We start from the raw sequence: 13,721 nt of genomic DNA on the forward strand, positions 1-13,721 counted from the left end.
CGACCAGCATGGATCCAGACCTGCCTGCGCATCCATGCAGTCTGGTTAGGATCTATGCTGTTCGCTTTCAAACCCTATTGCAATTAGAAAAACCGTTAGCCAACAGTATGGATCCTGACCAATGTGGTTGCAAATGCATTATGTTGGTTTTCTCATGGTGTGGCTCATATATTGTACAAAAAATTCATAGTGCATGAATACCTTATCTTCTCCTCTCCAATTTTCTGATCCAGTTGCAGTTGCAGCTCCTGTTTTATTCTGACCAGTGCCATCTGCTCTAGGTGCAGTTGCAGCTCCTGTTTTATCCTGACCAGTGCCGTCTGCTCTAGGTGCAGTTGCAGCTCCTGTTTTATTCTGACCAGTGCCGTCTGCTCTAGGTGCAGTTGCAGCTCCTGTTTTATTCTGACCAGTGCCGTCTGCTCTAGGTACAGTTGCAGCTCCTGTTTTATCCTGACTGTTGCCATTGGTGTCTGCCCTAGGTGCAGTTTCAGCTCCCATTTTATCCTGACCATTGCCATCGGCATCTGCTCTAGGTGCAGTTGCAGCTCCACTTTTATCCTGACCATTGCCACTTGCATCTGCTTTTGGTTCAGCTTCACTTCTTATCTTATTCTGTTCCTTGTCATTGGTATCTGCTTCAGGTACAGATTCGCTTCCTATTTTATCCTGACTAGTGCTGACTGTGGCTGCTCTGGGTGCAGATTTCACAGGATGACCATGTGTATCGTAGCTAAGATAGAACAAGTACTGGTGGGCAGCCTGAATTCTTAACATCTTTGGTAATAGACCATACCTCTTCCCTGCTTTCTGTAACATGATATGTAAAGACACATTAATTGGATATAACTGGTCCATTTTAATTTCTCTATTGATGTGTTAATAATCTTCTTTGAGACATCAGAAATTAAACTTATACGTCCTGTGTCAGTTTGGTAGATGATACATGTCAAATAGTTAAGTTAAACTATAAATATCCCTCACTGAACAAAATGCGACAGGTCTGTATTGTTCAGGCCAATGTTGGATTTTCTGTAATGTCTTTGAATAAGAATTTCGTCTCAGGTAAGCTAAAAAGTTGAATACTCACACGATCATACTTCATAGCAGGGGCTTTCTCGGCTAACTTTTTTCTATACTCCTGGTGACTTTTGATTGTATCCATAGCTGACTTTGGAATATCTTTCTTCTTTTCTAACTCTTTCTATTAAACAAACAAAATATACACTATAACTATATTCTAAAAGCAAAAGATACACAGTAAAAATATTCTTTAAACAAAAGGGCCAAGATGGCCCTAGGTCGCTCACCTAAGAAACACTCCATAACAGTGTAAAACAGGTTTGACCTAGTGATTTCATGGAAACAAATATTCTGACCAATTTTCATTAAGATTGGACCAAAAAATTGGTCTCTTGCGATAAAACAAGCATTTTCTTAGATATGACCTAGTTTTTGACCCTAGATGACCCATGTTCAAACTCGACCTAGATTTTATCAAGGCAATCATTCTGACCAAAATTCATGAAGATCAACTGAAAAATACAGCCTCTATCACATACAGAAGTTTTTTCTTTGATTTGACCAAGTGACCTAGTTTTTGATCTCAGATGACCCATATTCAAATTCGACCTAGATTTCATTAAGGCAATCAACCTGATCAAATTTCATAAAAATCAATTGAAAAAAACAGTCTCTATCGCATACACAAGATTTTTCTTTAATTTGACCTAGTGACCTAGTTTTTGACCTCAGATAACCCATATTCAAAATCGACCTAGATTTCATCAAGGCAATCACTCTGACCAAATTTCATGAAGATCAATTGAAAAATACATCCTCTATTGCATACACAATGTTTTTCTTCGATTTGACCTAGTGACCTAGTTTTTGACCCGAGATGACCCATTTTCGAACTCGGCCTAGATTTTATCAAGGTAATCATTCTGGCTAAATTTCATGAAGATCAGTTGAAAAATACAGCCTCTATTGCATACACAAGGTTTTTCTTTGATTTGACCTAGTGACCTAGTTTTTGACCCGAGATGACCCATTTTCGAACTCGGCCTAGATTTCATCAAGGCAATCATTCTGACCAAAATTCATGAAGATCAATAGAAAAATACAGCCTCTATCGCATACACAAGGTTTTTACGTAATATGACCTAGTGACCTAGTTTTTGACCCCAGATGACCCATTTTCGAACTCGGCCTAGATTTCATCAAGGATATCATTCTGACCAAAATTCATGAAGATCAATTGAAAAATACCGCTTCTATCGCATACACAAGGTTTTTCTTTGATTTGACCTAGTGACCTAGTTTTTGACTCGAGATGACCCATTTTTTGAACTCGGCCTTTATTTCATCAAGGCAATCATTCTGACCAAAATTCATGAAGATCAATTGAAAAATACAGCCTCTATCGCATACACAAGGTTTTTCTTTGATTTGACCTAGTGACCTAGTTTTTGACCCGAGATGACCCATTTTCGAACTCGGCCTAGATTTCATCAAGGTTATCATTCTGACCAATATTCATTAAGAAGAATTGAAAAATACAGCCTCTATCGCATACACAAGGTTTTTCTTCGAGTTGACCTAGTGACCTAGTTTTTGACCCGAGATGACCCATTTTCGAACTCGGCTTAGATTTCATCAAGGTTATCATTCTGACCAATATTCATGAAGATTAATTGAAAAATACCGCCTCTATCGCATACACAAGGTTTTTCTTTGATTTGACCTAGTGACCTAGTTTTTGACCCGAGATGACCCATTTTCAAACTCGGCCTAGATTTCATCAAAGTTATCATTCTGACCAAAATTCATGAAGATTAAATGAAAAATACAGCCTCTATCGCATACACAAGGTTTTTCTTTGATTTGACCTAGTGACCTAGTTTTTGACCCGAGATGACCCATTTTCAAACTCGGCCTAGATTTCATCAAAGTTATCATTCTGACCAATATTCATGAAGATTAAATGAAAAATACAGCCTCTATCGCATACACAAGGTTTTTCTTTGATTTGACCTAGTGACCTAGTTTTTGACCCGAAATGACCCATTTTCGAACTCGGCCTAGATTTCATCAAGGTTATCATTCTGACCAATATTCATGAAGATTAATTGAAAAATACAGCCTCTATCGCATACACAAGCTAAATGTTGACAGACGACGGACGACAGACGACAGACACCAGACGACAGACGACGGACGACGGACGCCGGACATCGAGCGATCAGAAAAACTCACCTGAGCATTGCTCAGGTGAGCTAACAAAAGATACACAAGAATATTCTAAAAACAAAAGATACACTGTAAGAAAATTTTACAAACAAAAGATATTGCTTAAGAATATTCTACAAACAACAGATAAAGTGTAAGAACATTGCACACAAACAACATATACACTGTAAGAATATTCCACAAACAACAGACACACTGTAATAATATTCCACAAACAACAAACACACTGTTATAATATTCTACAAACAAAACATACACTGTATAAATATTTTACAAATGAAAGCTCTACTTATAGACTAAACAACAAATACTAGACATAATTATTATTATTATTTATCAGATTTTTATAGCGCTCTTTTCATCCAAAAATAAACATTCAAAAGTGCTTTACAAACTACATAATTTGCTCTAGTATTTTAGCAAAAATCTTTATGAAGTAAAATATTTAACTTCTACATTAAATTTTTAAAATATTTGATTTTACAATTAATCAGGAAATTTTTATTGAATTACCTTTCCCTTTTCAGATTTAGCATTCGCCTGGACTTTCTTTAACAATTTCCGATTTCTAAGCTCCTCTTGCGACACACTGAAGTAACGTAACTTTGCTTCATCGATCATTCTCAACAGAGTTTCATCATCAGTTTTAACGGTTGGTGCACACAGATAGATAAACTAGAATGAAAGAAAGAACTTAATTAAGTGTAAACTGTACATTACCAATACACTGTAGACTTTCAAACAAAATATACCAAGGGTTTTCAAATAATAGCATGCTTGGCAACTGAATTATATAATTGCACTCTTCCATACTTTTTACCAACTTCGTGCAAGAAAAAAATTCAATAAATTTTTCAATCTAAGAAAAACATAATTATCAGATCAGTGCTGATACCTTAATAACATTTAATTTATTTACTTCCATCATCATATTCATCAATAAGAGATGTTAAAACTCTACCAAAACAACAGGGTTTTCAGAGAGAAATCTATTTCAAACTGCATGCCTTAGACCACAGTGCCATTGTGAAATCTGCAGTAAAATTTAGAAATGATGACCTTGACACTGACCCCCAATGACCTTGTATGCAACTTCAACCTTGGTTTTCCTATAAGCTGCTAGTCAAGTTTCATTTCAATATATCAATCCAAACTGGTTATGGAGCACAAATGACTTTTACTATCTTTAGTAACAGTGACCCTTTACCCCACAAACCCCTTATGCAATTCAAACCGTGGTCTTACTATAAGTTACCGACCATGTTTCATTTCAACATCTCAACCCAAACTAAAGTTAATGAGCACACTCATCAGTCTGACAACTCCCCATCCACCTGACCAACAACATCATCTATCTTATAACCAGATTTTCAAATCTGAAACACTTTGTTTGAATTAACATCAGTTATCATTCCAAGGCTAATTAAGTGCTAATAGAAAACTAAAATGAGCCGCGCCATGAGAAAACCAACATAGTGGCTTTGCGACCAGCATTGATCAAGACCAGCCTGCGCATCCGCGCAGTCTGGTCAGGATCCATGCTGTTCGCTTTCAAAGCCTATTGTAATTAGAGAAACCATTAGCGAACAGCATGGATCATGACCAGACTGCGCAGATGAGCAGGCTGGTCTGGATCCATGCTGGTCGCAAAGCCACTATGTTGGTTTTTTCATGGCACAGATCAAATGGTAGCATGGATCACAAATACCTCTTTTGTTCTTTCATCCATGGTTATAGTTGCTTTAAACGACTTCATTTTACCCTCTTCACACAGAGCACACACCAATCGTTTCAGAGATTTCTGGTCCATATTGATTGTAAGGTTGATCTCCTTTTCTCTGTTCCTTAGCAGCTGTTTGTAGTGAAAAAAAAAATACACATTCAAATATCTCATATTTGTTACGGGTTTGAACCTATCTAAAGAAAAATAAAATATTTCATGTAACTAATATCTGAAAAGCGTATAAACTTATCCAGAAATACTAATATATGTTGAGAAATTCTAATGAGGGGATTAATTTGAGCTAATTTAGTTTTCAACATAAACTTTTCTGCAAAAGTTTTTGTGTTTTTTTTTTATTTTTTTTTTTCTTGTAAGGTAAAAGTCCTGTTTAACATGAATGATTTAACATTGTTGGACACATGCCCCATGGAAATGCATAAAAGAATATTATCTTGAAGTATAAAACTTGTGCATAACTAATTAAAAATCACACATGAAATTCCAGGCAAAGTGAGCATCTACTTGATGTTGTTTACCAAGTTCCATTTGAATTTAACAATCATTGTATGTGGAGTTATAGTGCACAATGTAAAAATGTACTTGTAATATTTCAAAATCCAATAAAGAACCATGACTCTGGAACAGAATATCAGTCATGAAAATGCTGATAATCTGTGCATGTCAACTTTTTGTTGATGATGTATATCACGTTTCATTTCACTTGGTTAGAAACTGTAAGAAGAGTTGAGAATACAATTGTGACAGGCAGACAGACAGACAGCTCAAACCCTATATGACTTCAACGTCTTTGCCATCAATGGCATTAAAATATGTAAGTTGAAACGAATCTTCATTTTTTCTTACTTTAAGCAGACGAAAGTTTTCCACAATTTTGATCGCACTTATGACTTCAAGCATCCAGTTAGCTCTTCTTACATGGCTCTCTGTCAACATACCTAGAAACCAACATAATACATACACAGTAAAATGCATTTCCTAATTAGATAAACATTGATTCAAATTTGAATTTTTGTTTGGTTTTAAATTTGAAGAAACAGAACAGTGTAGAATCCAACTATTGACCAGTCTCCAGCCTAGTGTTTACCAGTTGTTGTTGTTGTTTTTCCAAATATTCTTTTTATCAAGTAAGTCATGGTCATACTTTTCCTAACAACCAGCCAGTCTACCACTTCTCTGTTATGAAAGTAGTCAGTGATGTAGAGCAGGGTAATAATGACAGTCAAGTAGGACAGCTATTTTTTATAAATTCATCCATGTTTAAAAGTACTTTCTTGACTTGCAAAATCAATATCAATTTTCAAATTTATTTTCAACATATGTTGCAGCTGACTATAGCACAGGTATGAATAGATAGCAATGATTTTATATCAGAGAATTTCTAAGCTTACAGAATTCTGTTGCTTGCACAACATTTTGAAATGGGAACCAAGCCCTGAGGTTATCAAATTGGAAACCAGTCTAAGACCTCAAGCATCTGATTGGATGATTCTAAGATCCTTAAAGAAATTGACCAATTGCAAGGCTTGGTCTCCAAACTGTTTTATAATCTTGATGCTAGACCTTGTCTAAATATATGATGTTAAAATAGTTGTCAATTAAAAGCTTTAAATTTTGTTTGAGTCTGTATTTATTCTTCATCAAAGAAGCTGACTGGAAGCAATTATATACAATCTAGGATTTGCGAATGTAACAATATAATTTCTGAACGCATTCATTTCCTTAGTTTTAAGTCATACCACCACAATTCAGGCCAATTTCCACTTTTATTACTGAAGAGAGCATTCAGGTGCATTTCAGGGAATTTGTTCTGGCACAAGTAGACATCCAGGTAGAACCACTGACCTTCTGTAAACCTCATATGAAGACCCAAACTAGGCTCAAACTCAGAAAAAAATTAGAGTTAAGCTATGGATCAAAAATAAGAAATGCATAAACTCAAAAGCTGTAAAAATCATTGCTTACTTCCAAATCTGTCCATTCCTCTGATCACATTGCCCGTCTTTTTATCTATAAGTTGTTCAGGTATTATGTCTTCAATCACAACTTTTACCCCTGCATCTTCTGTATAAATATACAAAGTACTGCTGTATCTACATCACTAAGATATTCAAAAATAAAAATTATCCCGGAAGAGATAGAAAAGAGGAAAGTAGTAGAATGAAAAAGCTGGTAATTTATTTTCCACAAAAACTGCTATATAGTACGGACACAAATTCAAAGACGAATGATATATAAATTTCGTTTGTTCATTACAATCCAATGTGGTTTAAATTGACAAAACAATTTAATATTCACAAATAGTATTTCAAGAATGTGAAAGACTCCCTTGTTCTTGCCCACAAATACACATGCAATAAGAGAACTGCTCAAGCCAGGAGCCAGACAAAACCACTACTTTAACAGCAGTTTTAACACGTAGGACGAAACTCCTCCCATTGAAATTTTTAGGTGGACAAAACTCCTCCCACTGAAATAGCAAGCTTGAAATCCAACTCATTTTTGTTTAACCTTTAGCTGCGCTGTTCGCTATTCACTCAGTGAATTTTCATGGAACATCCGTTTGAATAATAACTGGTACTGCCAATGATAGAAATTTAGCAGGGTTAACTAGGTTATAAACTATACAGAGACATGGCATTTCTTTAATGTGTAGCCTTCCACAAGTGGGGCATGTAAATTAAAATCGCTTGAAACCAGGTCTTCCCTGAAATCTTTTTACGATATATATAACATACATCAAATCTAGAAGGAAAGTCGTGTCCATACAGCAACATATTCTAATACAGAAACTTCTAAATTCTGAAAGTATGTAGCAAGCTGACTGATAAGAAGCTGTTAGTTCTTTAGTTCTTCAAAAACAAAAGCATTGCGGTAGTAACATATACCAGCCATTCAACCCAAAAGTTGTTGCTTCAAGACTATATTACCTCAAAAGAAATCATTACTGGCTGTTCTTTAGAAGCCAAACGTTCATCATAACTGTTCTTAATAATGTCACTGACAACATTAACCTTTACCCTACTAAATTTCTAAAATGAACTAGTCCATCATTCAATTTGGGCAGTACCACATACTATTCAAAGGTGTGTTCACTGAAAACTTTCTGACTGAATAGTGAACAATGCAGACCAATCTTGGTCTGCACTGGTTGCAAAGGCAGAATCACCTGCCAGCAGCAGGCTAAAGGTTAATGAAAAACAATTCTTACGTGACATTTCCATCATGATTTCCCTCTTTAATGCAAGTTTTGCCGGAGATATGGTATTCATGGTAACAAGCTGATTATCATCAAGATGACTCAGTTCTTCTCGAATCTCCGACACCTTATCATCTGATGGCTGCTCTGTAATGAAGTTTGCAAGAAATAGTTATTAGCCAGATATATGGTAATGAGTATAACCTACTTTCTCTCAATTCTAAGACACATTACCATCTGATGCTACTCTGTAATACAGTTTATATGAAATATTTATGTGCCAAAGATATGGTAATCAGCAATTTTTATAAGAAGTGACTGAGTTCTTGAGATTTCCAACCACTTAACATCTGATGGATTCTTTATAATAAAGTGTATTATGAAATATTTATGTGCTGGAGATATGATAATTAGTTGATTATTATCAAGGTAATCCACTTTCTTTCAAACCTCGGACACCTTATCATCTGATGGCTTCTCTTTAATAATGTATATAAAAACATTTTTGTTCAAAAAGTATAGTATTTAGCAATTTTTATTGTCAAGATGGATAAGTTTCTTCTCAAATCTCTGACATCTTATCATCAGATGGCTTCTCCATAATAAACGTAATATGAAATATTTTGTGCTGGAGACATGTAGCAATTTTTTTTGGTCAAGGTGACTAAGTTTCCTCTGGGATCTCCGACAGCTTATAGCTAGTCTTGCAAGTACAAGAAGGTCATCCAGTGCTAATATTATCTGGATCTAAAGATGAAAGTTGTATTTAGACCTAGCCTGGTTGCAATAAGTTAATCTATTGAAATATTAGGAACCTGATTTTATGAATTTGTTTGTACACTAATCTAATTACTGTAAATTTTGACAAAAGTTCTTCAGCTAATACTAATCCCTCTCAACACCTTTCTTGAAGGTATCCATCACCATTTAAGTATCTGTGAGAAGAGAGGCCCAGGCTTACAGTTTTGGGTGCAAAATGTTGCCTCATTCTAGACAACATTATCGCCAAGTTTTATTGAAATCCCTTCATTTATAGGACAAGAACAGACACCATTCACCTTTGACCTCCAAGCATGACGTTGACCTTGATGCAAAGGGTCTAGAACTTGTGAGTGACACATCCTCTTACTATGGGGAACATTTGAGCCAAAATGAAGTGCCCTGATGGATGGCTGAGTTATGAAATGGACATGAAACAGACCCTGTTAACCTTTAACCTCCAAATGTGACCTAGAACTTGATGCTAAGGACCTGGATCTTTAACTTAACAATGATTCTAATGTCACTTGACCTTACAGCAAGGGATCTGGGTCTTAAATGTGATACAATGTTTATCAAAAGTAGAGTTGTGTTTTTTTATTTTATGACTTTTAAAAAAGCTTTTTAAATGCTTTTAATTGCATTATATATAAATCTCAATTCACAAACCAGACCATACATATTACTGTATAGCGAAAATACCACCTAAAGGTATGATTAGCACTTTGTTTTGAAGCACTTGGGAGGTGCTTAAAAAATCCTCCCCGTGTATCAATGCTTTACATTGGGCACATGAAAGAACCAAACGAACTGCTTTAGTTCATTTGTATCTCAAACTTTCTTCACTGATATTTAAAAACGCGAGTGAAATGTTGGGCACACAGAAATGTTTAAGCGCGGACTGAAATGAACGCGACGATCGCGCAAATTATTTGTGAGCCGTTCAACTTAAGTTACAATATTTCCGATTTTTTCGTTCCGCGAATCGGCTTATTATTATAATTCCGGAACAGAATTATAATTCCGGAACTTTCTTTGGAATGACCGACGCTAACGGTAATATCTGAGATGTTCCGATTGCGGCGTTTCTAGAAGCGGTGGTTAGCACGCATAAATTATACATTCAAAATAATAATCCATCGGCGGTGGAAATTTTCGCCGATAAAAGACTTACAAAATTTTAGTGTAGTTGGGGATAAAAGTATATAAAGATATGGAAGATTTTCCGATATACAATCAAGTAACCCCTGGGGCGGGGCGATTTTACCCCGGGGGTCATGATTTGAACAAAGTTTGTAGAAGTCTACTAGGCAATGTTACATATCAAATATCTAAGATCTAGGCCTTCTGGTTTATTTTTAGCAAATTTATGAAGATTTCCCTATGTACAATCAAGTAACCCCTGGGGCGGGGTCAATTTGACCCTGGGGGGTCAAGATTTGAACAAATGTTGTAGAGGTCCACTAGGCAATGCTACATGTCAAATATCTAAGCTGACTGCCTTCTGGTTTATTTTTAGAAAATTTATGAAGATTTCCCTATGTACAATCAAGTAACCCCTGGGGCATGGTCAATTTGACCCTGGGGATAAAGATTTGAACAAATTTTGTAGAGGTCCACTAGGCAATGCTACACGTCAAATATCTAAGATGTAGGCCTTCTGGTTTATTTTTAGAAAATTTTGAAGATTTTTCTATGTACAATCAAGTAACCCCATGGGGCGGGGTCAATTTGCCCCTGGGGGTAAAGATTTGAACATATTTTGTAGAGGTTCACTAGGCAACGCTACATGTCAAATATCTAAGCTGTAGGCCTTCTGGTTTATTTTTAGAAAATTGTGAAGATTTTTCTATGTACAATCAAGTAACCCCATGGGGCGGGGTCAATTTGACCCAGGGGGTCATGATTTGAACAAATTTTGTAGAAGTCTACTAGGCAATGCTACATGTCAAATATCTAAGATCTAGGCCTTCTGGCTCATTTTAAGAAACTTTTTAAAGATTTTCCTATGTAAAATCCAGTGACCCCTGGGGCGGAGTCAAATATCTAAGCTCTAGGCCTTCTGGTTTATTTTTTAACAAGAGGGTCATGATGACCCTGGACCACTCACCTGAGAAATATGAGCTATATGTTTCAAATGTCAAACTGATGATTTTTAGAAAATTTTTGGAAAATTTTCCGATGTACAATCAAGTTACCCCTGGGGCGGGGCCAATTTTACCCCGGGGGTCATGATTTGAACAAGGTTTGTAGAGGTCTTCTAGGCAATGTTACATATCAAATATCTAAGATCTAGGCCTCCTGGTTTATTTTTAGCAAATTTATGAAGTTTTCCCTATTTACAAACAATTAACCCCTGGGGCTGGGTCAATTTCACCTTGGGGAGTCAAGATTTAAACAAATTTTGTAGAGGTCCACTAGGCAAGGCTACATGTCAAATATCTAAGCTCTAGGCCTTCTGGTTTATTTTTAGAAAATTTTGAACATTTTTCTATGTACAATCAAGTAACCCCATTGGGCAGGGTCAATTTGACCCCGGGGGTCATGATTTGAACAATACTAGGCAGTGCTACATGTCAAATATCTAAGATCTATTCCTTCTGGTTTTTTAAAGAAAATTTTCGAAGATTTTCCTATATGTAAAATCAAGTGACCCCTGGGGCGGGGTCAATTTTGACCCCGGGGGTCAAGATTTGAACAAATTTTTTAGGGGTCCACTAGGCAATGCTACATGTCAAATATCTAAGCTGTAGGCCTTCTGGTTTATTTTTAGAAAAATTTTGAAGATTTTCCTGACCCCTGGGGCGGGGCCAATTTTGACCCCGTGGGTCATGATTTGAACAAATTTTGTAGAGCTCTAGGCCTTCTGGTAGATTTTTAGAAAATTCTGAAGATTTTTCTATGTACAATCAAGTAACCCCATGGGGCGGGGTCAATTTGACCCCGGGGATCATGATTTGAACAAATTATGTAGAGGTCCACTAGGCAATGCTACATGTGAAATATCTAAACTCTAGGCCTTCTGGTTTATTTTTAGAAAAATTTTGAAGAATTTCCTATGTAAAATCAAGTGACCCCTGGGGCAGGGCCAATTTTACCCCGGGGGTCATGATTTGAACAGTTTGTAGAAGTCTACTAGGCAAGGTTACATATCAAATATCTAAGATCTAGGCCTTTTGATTTATTTTTAGCAAATTTATGAAGATTTCCCTATGTACAATCAAGTAATCCCTGGGGCTGGGTCAATTTGACCCTGGGGGGTGAAGATTTGAACAAATTTTGTAGAGGTCCACTAGGCAATGCTACATGTCAAATATCTAAGCTCTAGGCCTTTGGTTTATTTTTAGAAAATTTTGAACATTTTTCTATGTACAATCAAGTAACACCCTGGGGCGGGGTCATTTTGACCCTGGGGGTCATGATTTGAATAAATTTTGTAGAGGTCCACTAGGCAATGCTACATGTTAAATATCTAAGCTCTTGGCCTTCTGGTTTATTTTTTAAAAAAATTTGAAGATTTTCCTATAGAAATCTATGTAAAAGCAAGTGACCCCTGGGGCGGGGTCATTTTGACCCCGGAGTCATGATTTGAACAACTTTAGTTGAGGTCCACTAGGCAATGCTACATGTCAAATATCTAAGCTCTAGGGCTTCTGGTTTTTGAGAAGAAGATTTTTTAAGATATTCCTATGTAAAATCAAGTGACCCCTGGGACGATGTCGTTTAAAGTAAAAGTTTACGGATGGACGCCGGACGTCGGACGGTGAGTGATCCTAATAGCTCACACTGAGCCTTTGGCTCTGGTGAGCTAAAAAAACTCATTGTTTTACCATAGGGAACATTTGTGGTGAATTATTTCAAAATACCTTGATGGATAGCAGAGTTATGGACCAGACATAGTCCGATGGACTGAATACAACTTTCTATATCCTTTTTTTTTTTCAGAAAAGCAAGCTACAAAAAATCTATACGTTCCATAGAAACAAATTACCTTCATTAAATGTTATCTTTGGCATTTCCTTTTTAGCTTTCTTTTTTCCTGATTTGGTTGGTTTACCAGGTGTTTCATCTTCCTTTACAGGTACGACAGGTTCGACAGTGATATTTTGGAACTTCTTCATCTCATCCTTGACGCTCTGTCTGGCAGCGTTCCCCTGTACATTGTGCACACCTACGTACCTGAAAATACATGAAACCGGGGAAATTTAGTTTCTATTATCAAAAATAGAACGCAAAAGTGTGGAACTCCTACTGTATCTAATATCAGGTCTGCTAGGTTTTGTGAGCTCTGCTCAAAATGTGTTTGAAAGTATGCAAACTTCTTAATCCAAGTTTCGGCATTGTATAGTAAGTAATATGTAAAGGAAGTATCTGTATCCATAAATGAGATTCTGTGAAATCAATTAATTATGAAGGCAAGAAATTTGGTAGTTTAGGCAGAAACAGTTTGAGAAAAAAGATCATGGACTTCAAATTTTGAATACAACAAGAGGGTCATGATGACTCTATACTGCTCACCTGTTAAATATGCTAAAAGCAATAAATGTATGGTCTGTGCCAGAAAACTTTAAGTTTACTACTACCTATGTCTATGTGACCCCAGCGGTCTTGATTTGAATAAACTTGATAGACGAGCATTGAAAAGTTTTTTTATGCTGATAGTTTCATTGTTTTAACAGGAGGATGTGGATCATTTGATGAAGGTCAAAATCATATGACCCAGTTTCAAACTTGGCCTAGGGACCTAATCATCAAGATAAACATTCTGACATG

At 36.3% G+C, this 13,721-nt stretch overlaps 1 protein-coding gene across 1 annotated transcript in view; it reads right to left on the bottom strand.

The window, feature by feature from the left end:
* The window catches only part of LOC123529242 (general transcription factor 3C polypeptide 1-like), a 61,813-nt gene that overhangs the window by 9,717 nt on the left and 38,375 nt on the right, over positions 1-13,721 (bottom strand). The window contains exons 12-19 of the mRNA XM_053520913.1: positions 12,940-13,127; positions 8,202-8,336; positions 6,956-7,054; positions 5,837-5,928; positions 4,958-5,101; positions 3,763-3,924; positions 1,088-1,201; positions 202-807 (exon numbers count right to left, since the gene is read on the bottom strand). Of these exons, the coding sequence (XP_053376888.1) occupies positions 202-807; positions 1,088-1,201; positions 3,763-3,924; positions 4,958-5,101; positions 5,837-5,928; positions 6,956-7,054; positions 8,202-8,336; positions 12,940-13,127 (1,540 nt within the window). The remainder of the gene's footprint in view (positions 1-201; positions 808-1,087; positions 1,202-3,762; positions 3,925-4,957; positions 5,102-5,836; positions 5,929-6,955; positions 7,055-8,201; positions 8,337-12,939; positions 13,128-13,721) is intronic.

This window comes from Mercenaria mercenaria, chromosome 13 (assembly GCF_021730395.1).
Source record: "Mercenaria mercenaria strain notata chromosome 13, MADL_Memer_1, whole genome shotgun sequence".
NCBI classification, from domain to species: domain Eukaryota; kingdom Metazoa; phylum Mollusca; class Bivalvia; order Venerida; family Veneridae; genus Mercenaria; species Mercenaria mercenaria.